This window comes from Schistocerca serialis, chromosome 9, assembly GCF_023864345.2.
Source record: "Schistocerca serialis cubense isolate TAMUIC-IGC-003099 chromosome 9, iqSchSeri2.2, whole genome shotgun sequence".
Taxonomy (NCBI): domain Eukaryota; kingdom Metazoa; phylum Arthropoda; class Insecta; order Orthoptera; family Acrididae; genus Schistocerca; species Schistocerca serialis.
Window position 1 is genome coordinate 466,870,697 of NC_064646.1, and position 12,900 is coordinate 466,883,596.

Here is a 12,900-nt window from a genome sequence, read left to right on the forward strand (position 1 = left end):
AAGCAAGGGCAGAGAAACCGGGGAATTCCCATGCTCATCGTACAAAGCACGTGTAACTATTCTTATATTTTCATACTGTGTCTGTACTTACCATTTAAAAAAGTTGAAGAACGATTTGAATATAAACAAAAATGTTCGGTGTCAAAATTACGAAATTACCTAGAAAATATCCTCCATTTGATTTTACCCTCTAAAATACCCACTGACCAAGGTTTTACCCGAAAATCGCGTAATTACCCACCAAATACCCACTGACCAAGGTTTTATCCGAAAATCGGGTAATCCCACCAACTGGGAACGCTCTTATGTATGAACACAGCGCAGGATGTAAAGCAGTCAATATGGTGAATACCCCAGTCAATCCATCTCGCGGTATAATCTAAGTGCGGCTGCAGCGTAATGAAATTGGGGGATCCCACGGCTCGACAGACTGGCATGTAGGCTGCTCGAAATCGCATTTGTGCAATAAATTGTCAAAATTTAATAAACCATGAAATTAAGACGATAAAAAAGACGAAATCTTAAAAACAATGAGCGTTTCAAAAGCTCGTATAGTAGATGTGCGATGCGAAGGGTGGATCTTACGTCCGTGTACCATCTCAAATTATCGTAGATGTACGATCCAGGTCGTACGGTTGGTACGCTGGATAGGCACATCTACATGGTGGCCGATGTTGTGCAGACCGCAGGGCATGTTTTGAAAGTTGATCGCCGCGCATGCGCAGTAAAGCTGGTGGGGATGAACTATGGTCGATGTGGGGCAGCCCCTGGAATAGTGTTTTTGTGTATTGTGTACCATAGGAACTTTAGGATAAGAGTGGAAACAGAGAAGGAAGTGTGGAAGTAAATTTTGGGTATTGATCAAGCCAAGAGAAGTACAAAATGGTTAACGATGCTATGTTTTATCGAGGACTCATAGCCCTTGCTATGGGACTCGGAGTTGCACTAGGTGCTGTTTCATTTTTTATTATAGAACAGTTCTCAACGAAAAGAAGATTAGCTGTAGAACATGATGTACATAGGTTAGCAACCGATATTGACGACTTAAGGTACGAAGTTCAACAGCTTCGAGAAGCAGGAGGCAAGAAAAACAAATCAGGAAAGCGTAACGCACGAAGTATTTCAAGTAGAAGTACCACAAGTGATGGAACGTCTGATGTCGAGCTTTTATCCGCGATTGGATCCACAGAAGATGACGAGGAGTTCTTTGATTTTTCTGACAACGAAAGGTAAATACCTTGTAATTTATCTCGTATTAGTGTATCTTCCTCCTCCTCCACCCCCTTCTTTTCGTATCGGTGTTAAGGAATCACTGACCTTACTTTTTGGCATGAATGTCAGTGTCCCGACGGCATATCATATCCATTTTCTTCATTCATTTATGTATCTGTTTATAGATAACGTAGGTTTTTTTCTTATATTACACAGACAAATCCTATATTACTGCAAAATTATACTGTGGCAAATAAAGCGTGAATACTAATAGTGGTACTGAAAACTAAAAGTTTACCAGTTTTCTGCCAGTTGGAATTGTTTTTTGAAAATTTTGCAGATCTTGGATTCCATTGTTAGACTAATGAATTGGTTTGTTATTGGGTGTCCATAAGTTATTTTCATAGGCCTACTCTCCTAATTCTGGTTGTGGTACTTCAGGTTTAGAGCCAAGAAAAAATTAGCCCCAGCAATAGATTAGCATATTACACACCACAGTGGACACCAGTGATTTTATTTGTTCATTCATTGTGTTGTGTAGGTCCCATAAAGAAGGAGAATCTCCAGGAATGTGGAACGAGCAAGTGTATCACTATAAAAAGACAGGAACATTGCAGAAACCTAATCATATATTGCATTGTCAATAAATTCTCTTTAAATTCATTGATGCTGACCATGCTTAATGCCAGTTGATTAAATTAAAAAGGAAGCTACTTCTATGAAAACAAACAAAGCAACCATTTTTATAGCTTTATATTTATTTAGCAGTTACCATACTTTATTTGTACTGACTAAATTACTTTCTACTTGAATGATACTGCCTTATTGGTTTTGTGCTTTTAGTTTCTTTAGCTGTTGTTGGCGGCTGTTAGAAAATCAGCTTAAGTCACAGATTTGAACCTCACCTTATCTCCCCCCAGAAATTTGGCTGTGAAAGTTTGGTTGTGAGCTGTTGGAAGCCAACAAATGTGACTAAAAAATAATTAAGATATCTACACAGTGCATTTAGTTTTGCAAAAGCTCATAATGATTGCATGCTCATTCCAGCAATTTATTTCTTTTACAATCTACTGTTTATTGCAGTGGGTTTTTTACAGTGTTGTTGACTGTCTTTTGCAAGCCAGTCTTCACGAATAGTGGTACTTCCATAGAAATATCTCCTGTCTGTTGGCTCTCGTATACAGTCTATTCATTTCCTGCATCCAGACCTACCTAGGACCATCGCTTTTCCACTTTCCTTAAGGCTCCAAGCTCCTATGTCTTGTTTAGCTGTGCTATTCCAATTGTTTCTTTTCTATCCACTATACCAGTCCCAAATATATTTCCTTTATTTGTTTGATGTCCATATTCTTGAGCCTGTGTATTTGTGTGGTTTGCAAATATATAAACTGTTGCAGGTGTCCATACTTTTGCTCCTATGACGCAGTGCTTTACACAAAATTTTTGTGCACTCCTTTTGGAGATACTATCGTTCCATAATTCTAGCAATGTCGTGATCTTTTCTTTTCTTATTTTGTTCTGTACATCTTGAACCACTTTCCCGTCTGCTGTCAGTCGGACACTTATGTAGGCCTATTTACATGAAGCTGTACTTTTAACTATTTTCTCAGTATTTAACCCATGTCCTTTTACACCTGTGACCATATACAGTAAATTTTCGAAATTTGTCTACATACCCCACTTCTGTTATTCATATACAAACTTTCTAAATGCATTATTAATTCTTCAACTATATTTATGATCACTTGGTCAGGTTTCCTATTTGCAGACCGATACCTTGACATTTCCTCTTTCACTTTTGAAAGGCGATGTCAGTAGGTATTTTGAACAATGTAAGATAATTAATTCTTAAATGTAAACTTTTCTGACACATGCATGAGGTACCTACTTTCATTTTACTATTATTATCCACATAAAACACTTCCATTGCTCTGATAAAAATTGCAGAATTTTTTGTCCACCATTGTTTCTCCTAAGTTTTTAATTGGCACACTGTGATAAAAGTTGATTCCCACTTGAGATCAACAAAATGGATTGTGTGTCCACACTTTAGGCAGAATGTCATTTCACTTAGCCTAATACTGACAGAGAAAATGACCAGTGATAGTTTATTGATGACCAGGTCAAATTTCATAATGATGATGATGACAAAATTTACATGATAAACTACAGAGAGGTTTTAGGGCAAGAAAATTCTTATCCAAGTATTTCAAAACACCAACAATTATTTACTACAGAAAGTCATACTCTGCATGCACACATTAAACAGTATGTAGACTTATTACTTACTCCCTTGTATTACTGTTTCTTTATAAGTACCAAATAATGTCTAAAACAGCAGTATTTACTCCTTCAATGAGCAGGCTTTTTCACTGTTAAAAATTTCATTTAATGAAAATTGTTTCTTCATTGTATGTTGTTATTTATGCACATCATAAATGTTTTCCTTTGTCCACATCAGTACTTTCTTCCTGAAAAACTGTCACACCTGTGTCAATTCCACCATTAAATGCATTGTGGAAGGGTCATTCCATGTCAAATCAACAAATGAAAGTATTATTTTCAATTTGACCCTCTTGGATTTATTAGAAGGAATGTATACATGTAGTATTCATAAGTAGTAACACACAACAATTTTTTTCCAATTTTTCTGGCAAAAGAATACTGGGAAGGGGGTGCTAAAGCCCGTCTGCTTTGACCCATGACGTCACAAATATGGCAGAAACGACCATAAACCATGATTCCAATATGGCGCATATAAAGTCATTATGTACACATTATGAGGACGAAAATATATTGAAAAACAAACACACACGGTCCACAAAAAGCCTAATGACACTAACGGGACAAGCGCAGGGGTTTTTGGGTGGGGACAAACTAAATATAAACAAATTTAGACACCCACCCCCATACAAAACCACCCAAAACGACAAAAAAGAAACCACATCACAAAACTCTCCAAATTCCACTAAACACAATATCATCTGGAATCGGACACTTCCCTTGACTTGTATAGCCCAACAGCAGCTCCTGATGCCATAAATTAGGGCCTAACACTTCCTTTGACCTATGTAGCTCAAAAACATCTCCCGATAACAATACCAACATTCACAGCCACACATTGGGATCGAACACTTCCCTTGACCTATTATCCTTACGACATCGTCCATGGTCCGAGACACCGGAACTTTAAGTAAGCCTCATTTCTTCACGACATACTGAACACTTCACAACTTCATCCAAAAATCTGAATAGTTGAAGAAATTTTATGAGAGACAATGCACTGTCCACCATCATAGCCGACAACCGAAAACTGTTGACCCTGTCAGTCATATCCATACCTACCAAAGACATAAAAAAAGCAATTTACCAAAATTCACACACGACGCCACACTTGCAAACTAAACCAAAAACATCACCTAACACACCACCAGAGATCACCACCGATCGCATCAAAATGACACCTACAAACACGCCACTCTCACAAACTACATTCCGCACCATCGCGGGTCAAAGCCAACGGGTGGGATCGGACGCTTCGGTCGACCTAAATTTTCTGATTTTTGAAAAAATTATTTTTAAAATTCTCAAAATAATGTATTTGAAGGATATGAATTATTTAGGAATAAAGGAGACAACGCATTGAAAGGCAGAAGCACTGCATCATCATAGGAACACACAAAAGATACAGAGCTGTGCTTTGCTAGCTTTTGGAGCACTTGCTCTCACTCATTCACTCTCTCAACTTGACATATTGGTGGGTAGTTCCACACCCACCTAGCAGATGTCTCTTTTTGTGTGTACTGTGCGTATTTTGAACTTTTTGTGGTAACTTTGAAGAACTTACTGGAGCATGTGACATGTGACACCTTAGTTGGGCATGTGAAGTCATTAGTAGTCTGTGACATAAAGCGAGAGACTTCTTTGTTTCAAGAATGTGGTGACTGCCCTGAAAAGGGAGTACTGTCTTTACAGCTACTTGGCCTGGAAGACATAGCAGAAAACTCTGCAGAAATTACATATGTGACATGAGAGGAAAATAAACGAATTCAGGAAACTGTTGCCTTTGGCAGTTTCAGTGATGAACTTGGTAAATGGTCAGTGAAAGCAGTAACACACCAGCATCTGAAGAAATTGCAACGGCGACACATTGCAGAAGTGAAAGGGTGTGTACAGGCTGAAGGACTATGTTTAGTGCTTCACTGTAATTTTGCTGAGAACTGGTCAGGAATTCTCCCACAAGAAGTACAACAGTATCGTTGGAGTAATGACCAGGTTTCAGTTTGCCCAGGAGTGACATATTTTCAAAACAAGATCACAAGTGTGGCAGTTGTAAGTGATGACAAAGGACATGACTCAGCACATGCTTTTCTAGCAATGCGCAGAATTCTTCAACTGCAAACACGGACAGAGAAGATCATTATTATTTCTGATGGTGCTCCTAGTCATTTTAAAAATCGTTACAAGCAGTTTGAATTGAGTAAGTCACTTGTGCCTATTGACTGGGTATACAGTGCTACTTGTCACGGAAGGGGCCATGTGATGGTGTAGGAGGCCTGCTGAAGCACCGTGCTACAAAACATAATCTTTGTGGCCCAAATGCAGCTGTGATCCAGAGTGCTGAGGATTTTATGAGAGTCATGAAATCTTACACATCCACAGCCCTCATTCTTTTGTCCAAAGAAGAAATTGAAGAATTCCATGGGCAAAAGAAAGAAGAATGGTCCAACTACTCTTGTGAAAAGAATTCAGAAGACACATTTTTGGACTCAAAGCTATGGGTGAACTCATATTGCACGCACTTTAAATAGCAAGAAAGAAGAAATTTCTTTAGTTTGGCCAACAACTCAGAAACAGCAGGATAATATTCAGATTCACAACCTAAGAAGAGGGATATGTGTGTGTGTGTGTGTGTGTGTGTGTGTGTGTGTGTGTGAGAGAGAGAGAGAGAGAGAGAGAGAGAGAGAGAGAGAGAGAGAGAGATTCTGACTGGTGGATTGCAGAGATTGTAGACACCAGTTATGAGTTAAGCAAAATTGAATTGAACTTTATGCTACCACATAGACCAGCTCCTGGATATAGGTTTCCAGCTGAAGGACAACACCACCACCATCAGTGCTCACTTCCTGTTCACAATGTTTTGAAGATTGTAAGTTCTCCAGTTCCTATTGGTTAAACAGGAAAGCATCACTCTGTATCAAAGGAAGGTACTGAAGAAGTGGAACACACTTTTAGTTCATTGACTGGCTAATTTCAGTACAAAACAGAGGCCACAGAAGTTGTATAAATTGAAACCTTTAAGTCTTTGGATGTTTTACATGATTTTTGAACCATTTAAAATGCGTGAAAAGTGAGTCAATTACTCTTCTTTCAAAACTAAAATTATGTTAAATAAGACTAGGTTTTGATTTTTTATGAATCTGCTATGTGATAATGTGGTAATAAAACAGGTTTTATGCATGCCAAAAATTTCATTTGTTTATAAAACCTGTTCAACCTAAAAGTGAAAGCTCTCCTGTTCAGAGAATGTAGAACTGTATGGTACTATTCAACAGGGAAAAAAAGTCAAAATTGTATAGATCGGCATTTTTGAAAAAAAAAATCCATAAATTATAAAAAAAGTTGAAAAAAAAATTCCATAAATTATAAAAAAAGTTTAAAATGCTATAGTAAAAGAACATTGACATATAAGTCCCAATGGAAGATTTCTTTGTAATCAAAAAGCAAATATCTTTCAAATAAAAAAAAAAGAACAAAATATCTGGAACTGTTCCAGAGATACAGCATTTTAATTTTTTTTTTTTTTCCCAAAATTCGCATCTTCAAAATGCACAATATTGTCTTTGGGGGGCTGTATCTCGGGGTAGAAATTTTTTTTGGAGACAACAAAAAAAAATGTGTTCCTTACTTAGTCCTTCATTTTAACATATGCTGAATTCAATAACATCTGAGGCTATGAAGGTAAGATTTTTTTGTAGCCTGCCTGAATTGATATGGAGTATGCCATTTGCTTTACCTATATTGAATTAAACAGTGAAAGATGTAAATCTTTTGAAAAATTCAATACAGCTACAGCTAAATACCAGAGGGAGGCCTAAAGTCAGTTACTTATAGGTTCTTGTTACTTATTTTGATGATTCATATCAGTCAAGTTCATCATGCTTCTAATCAGTCAGTTTATTGCACATCACTATTTCTGTATTCGATAATATATATGTTCGCTCTGTAGCATCTTGAATCTTGAAGGTTCAGTATTGTCTGTAGTTCCCTGCTGCTTATGGAAAGAATGTCTACATGACTAGGGAATGTGAAAGATGTTTATGTAAGGAGCTAACTGTGATTTATTATTTTCCTTATTTTTTCCAACTACAGAGCGCAACCAGTAGTGTCCATTGTATTCATAAGCAGTATATCCTTTGATGTAATTAAATGATATTGAATCACTGTCAACAACTGTCACCAGTTCAATTTTGCTTTCATTAGAGTCCAAATACACTTTTGTTGTTATTATGTCCTCGCTTAGAGGAGTAAAAGTGTGAAGTTCTTTTGTCACTACAATTGTGCATCTTTTCTCAAATCTCTCTTGTGAGTTTCAGTTCCTCATTTTCATAGCATACTTGAAATTGATCCCTTCAACATCGTCTTTGGCAAACACATGAAGTTGTTCAGGTGTCATGATTTGATCAGTTTACAGTTGTTGCTGACTTCCTAGGAGCAGCTAGTCGCGTGACTTTTCCACCAACTCCGTTGCGAACTCCTTTAGCAAGAGAGATGGCATAAAAATGCCACTGTGCTTCAATATGGAAATCTTTCAAGATAGCTCAAGTTGATGAAGTCATGATAGCATGGGTTGATGAAGTCCTTTCTGTCTTTATGCGGAGATGCCACTCCATCAGAGAAGTAATATATTTTATGTGATTTTCTGTTAAATGTTACGATCAGAAAGTCGATCAAGTAAGACTGTAACAGGTGCACAGTAACTGTGTTGGGTGGGAGGCATTCTGATATAATGACAAAGACTAACGTGCACTCGCGTTTGTCGCCACCCTTGTAGCCCATCTACAAAGGGGTAAATTATTGCTTGTGTGTTGGTCCAGTGATAACCTTGAACTCTGTCCTGTGCCACAAAGGTCTTTCAGTCCCCCCACCCCCCACCTCCCTTAAAAAGGGGGGGGGTAGATTGTTGATTTGTTGACTGCAAAGAATTGTCATGTAACTGAATTTAATTTGTCAGGAAAAAAATCAATAAAGTTGTCAAATGAGTTTTGTGATGGTTTCCACATATGTTCCTTACGAATATAATGGACACTGGTGGGTAACCTGTGTAGTTGTAAGAAATCAGGAAAAGGATTAAACCACAATTAGCTTCTTATATCCACAAGGACCATTCACCTCTTTCACATTCCCCAGTGATGCAGATATCCTTGTCATAAGCAGCAGGGAACTAAAGACAATCTTGAATCCTCATACTGCTACAGCAGGAACATATTCATTGTCCCGTCCAGAAATGGTGACATGCAACAAACTGATCAGTTAGAAGCATGATGAATTGGACTGATATGACTCTTCTAAATAATTAACAAGAACCTATTACTAAACGATCTTAGGCCCATCTCAGGCATTCAGTTGTACTGATGTTTTTAAAAGATTCACAATTTGTACTGTCAAACAATGGAAAATCCAGGATGGAATGTAACAGTACCAGAGAAGGAAAGTTGCCACTCACCATATAGCGGAGATGCTGAGCCGCAATAGGCACAATAAAAAGATTCACAGAGTCAAAGCTTTCGGCCATTAAGGCCTTTGTCAGCAGTAGACACACATACACACACGCGCGCGTGCACAAGCACAACTTGCACTCGCATCTGTAGTCTCTGTGAGCTGAAACTACACTGCGAGCAGCAGCACCAGTGCATGATGGAAGTGGTGATTGGGTGGGGGTAGGAGGAGGCTGGGGTGGGACGGGGAGTGGGAGGGATAGTATGGTGGGAGTGGCAGACAGTGAAGTGTTGCAGGTTAGACGGAGGGTAGGAGAGAAGGTGTGGATGGGGGAGGTGGTAAGTAGCAGAAAGGAGAGTAATAATAATAATAAAAAAAGAAATTAAAAAACTGGGTGTGGCGGTGAAAAGACGGCTGTGTAGTGCTGGAATGGGAACAGGGAGGGGGCTGGATGGGTGAGGAGTCTACACTTATCCGCCCTCAAACCTGCTACCCACAGTAATATACTTATATTTATTAATGATTAGTCATTCTCTACTTTGACCTTTGTCACTTCTCGCCAAATTTCGTGAGTTTTCGCCTTCCACTATCGTCCTCTTCCTCAGATTTCATCTCTTTTTTCCGCCCTGTGCATCCATTTTGTACTCTTCACACGTATTTGGGTGTATGTTTGCGTAATTTTTCAGACATAATTCTACTTCCTTGCATATTGTTTCGCATTTTTGCACCACCATGGATCCTCGTTCCTTCCATCTACGGCAATACAGAAAAGTTTCCTTATCCCTAGCCAGATCCCAGTCCCATATACTGTTCCTGTGTTGTTGCTTGGCTCATGAAATCCCCCCTAATGGCCTTACCGTCAAATTACCCATCTCTTGTTGCCACCCCTCCTTCCATAATGACCTCCACCTGTTCAGATTCCGGCAATCCTTAGCCCTCACCAACATAGTCCTGCAATCCTCCTTGCAGTACCTTCTCTCCATCCGCAAAATTCTCCTGCTATGTAATCCCAAATTCCTGGAACCCATAACACACATTGAAACTTTTGTGGTGCAGGAACTTGAGCAACATGCACAATGCCACCTCAAAAAGCTCTCCATCCTGCTCACTTCCTACTCCCACCTCGGAGTACCACTGTCCACCACTTCTACAACAACCTTCAAATCTTCCCCACACCCCATCATAGCTGACAAACCTTGTCTCGCAGACCTACTTCACTTTACCCCACCCTCTGAAACTCCCTCCCACCTCCACACAGAACTCAAAACCTAAACAGACCCGCAACACAGTCATACCTTTCCTCCAGATGCCTAGTCCCACAGAAGTATCAGTTCTTTCCAAAGGCCTCACCTTTTGTCCCACTCCCAAATTCAACCATGCAGGACTAGTTAAAGGTCTTCTCTCCTCCCGGTCCCCATAGTGGAAACACTTTTTTGCCACCAACCTGATCAATCAGACTCAACCAAAGACCAACATTGAACCTTGCCTAACTCAGTTCACTCCTCCAGCCAACCGTGATCCACCCCCACTGCCTACAAACCACCCCCTGTTAACTTCCCAGAATTTCTTATCCTCGAACCTTGCCTCACCATCATTTCCTAAATCCCTCAACATGCATACTAACCTTATATACACAGAAAGAACCGCTGTCCACCATCTAAAAACTGATCCCGATCTTATAATCCTACCTGCAGACAAAGGCTCCACCACCGTAGTTTTGAACCGCAAGGTTTATATGGCAGAAGGACTCCATTCCAGCAATCCAGCAGGATCTCCAGTCACTACTCAAATCCTTAGGCCCATCCCAGAACCTCTCCCCATAGTCCATCTGTCTACCTACCCCTACCACTCCCCGTACTCCCACATTCTACATGCTTCCCAAAGTCCATAAACCCAACCACCCAGGACGCCCCATTGTGGCCAGTTACTGTGCCCCTACCGAGAGAATCTCTGCTCTCGTAGACCAACACCTTCAACCTATTACCCAGAACCTATCCTCCTATATAAAAGATACCAACCATTTCCTCGATCGACTCTCCACAGTTCCTCTCCCTTTACCACACGTTGCCCTGCTTGTCACTATTGATACCACCTCCCTGTACACTAACATTCCTAATTCTCATGGCCTTACTGCTATTGAACACTACCTTTCCAGACGCCCTATGGATTCCAGACCAACAACCTCCATCCTAGTCTGCGTGACCAACTATGTCCTCATCCACAATTACTTCTCCTTTGAAGGCATTACCTACAAACAAATCCGCAGTACGGCTATGGGCACCCGTATGGCACCATCCTATGTTAACCTATTCATGGGCCATCCAGAGGAATCCTTCGTAAAAACCCAAAATCCTAAACCCCTAACCTGGCTCAGATTCATTGATGACATCTTTGCTATCTGGATTGAAGGTGAGGACACCTTATTCACATTCCTCCAGAACCTCAACTTCTCCCCCATTTCACCTGGTCCTACTCAACGCAACAAGCTACCTTCCTAGATGTTGACCTCCGCCTCAGACATGGCGACATCAGTACCTCTGTCCTTTCATACCAAGAAGTCCCGTACAGCCTAGCCACCCGTGGTCATCGCAACTGCAGTGACGAGCAGTCCCTCTCAAAATATACCGAGAGTCCCACTGAAGCCTTCACTGACCGTAATTATCCTCCCATCCTTGTACAAAAACAAATCTCCTGTGCCTTATCTTTCCAGTCTCCCACCACCTTCCAAAGTCCCACAGTCCGGCCACAGAGCAGCATTCCCCTCGTAACTCAGTACTGGAGCAACTGAATTACATTCTGCACCAGGCTTTCGATTACCTCTCGTCGTGCCCTGAAATGAGACATGTCCTACCCACTATCCTTCGCACCCCCTCATACCATGGTATTTTGCCATCCACCAAACCTACACAATATACTCGTCCATCCTTATACAACCCCTGCTCCCAATCCCTTACTTCATAGCTCATACCCTTGTAATAGACCTAGATGCAAGACCTTTTCCATTCATCCTCCTACAACCACCTACTCCAGTCCGGTCACTAACATTACCTATCACATCAAAGGCAGGGCTACCTGTGAAACCAGTCATGTGATCTACAAGCTAAGCTGCAACCACTGTGATGCATTCTATGCAGGCATGACAACCAACAAGCTGTCTGTCCGCATGAACGGCCACCGACAAACTGTGGCCAAAAAACAAGTGGACCACCCTGTAACTGAACACGCAGCCAAACATGATACCCCTCATCTCAATGACTGCTTAACAGCCTGTGCCATATGGATCCTTCCCACTGACACCAGCTTTTCTGAATTGCGCAGGTGGGAACTTTCCCTGCTATACATTCTACGTTCCCGTAATCCTCCTGGCCTCAACCTTCGTTAGTCACTGTCCTCACCCATCCAGCCCCTTCCTTGTTCCCATTCCAGCACTACACAGCCGTCTTTTCACCGCCACACCCAGTTTTTTAATTTCTTTTTTTATTATTATTATTACTCTCCTTTCTGCTACTTACCCTCTCCCCCCTCCACACCTTCTCTCCTACCCTCCATCTAAACTGCAACACTTCACTGTCTGCCACTCCCACCATACTATCCCTCCCCCTCCCTGCCCTAGCCTCCTCCTACTCCCACCCAGTCGCCACTCCCATCGTGCACTGGTGTTGCTGCTTGCAGTGTAGTTTCAGCTCTCTGAGACTGCAGATGTGAGTGCAAGTTGCACTTTTTTTGTGTGTATCTACTGCTGACAAAGTCCTTAATGGCCGACAGCTTTGATTGTGTGAATCTTTTTATTGTGCCTATCCCAGCTCAGCATCTCCGCTATATGGTGAGTAGCAACTTTCCTTCTCTCGTATTCTTACAATTTGTACTGTTTAATTCAATACTGTAACAATACTCACCATATAGCAGAGAAGTTGAGCCGCGATAGGCACAACAAAAAGATTCACACAGTTATAGCTTTCGGCCATCAAG

The 12,900-nt window shown here is 40.8% G+C and overlaps 1 protein-coding gene across 1 annotated transcript in view; it reads left to right on the forward strand.

Moving 5' to 3' along the window:
• Positions 1-692: 692 nt before the first annotated feature.
• LOC126419134 (regulator of microtubule dynamics protein 3-like) overlaps positions 693-12,900 on the forward strand; it is an 86,137-nt gene continuing 73,929 nt past the window's right edge. Inside the window, exon 1 of the mRNA XM_050086240.1 lies at positions 693-1,229. Within this exon, the coding sequence (XP_049942197.1) occupies positions 883-1,229 (347 nt within the window). The 5' untranslated portion in view covers positions 693-882. The remainder of the gene's footprint in view (positions 1,230-12,900) is intronic.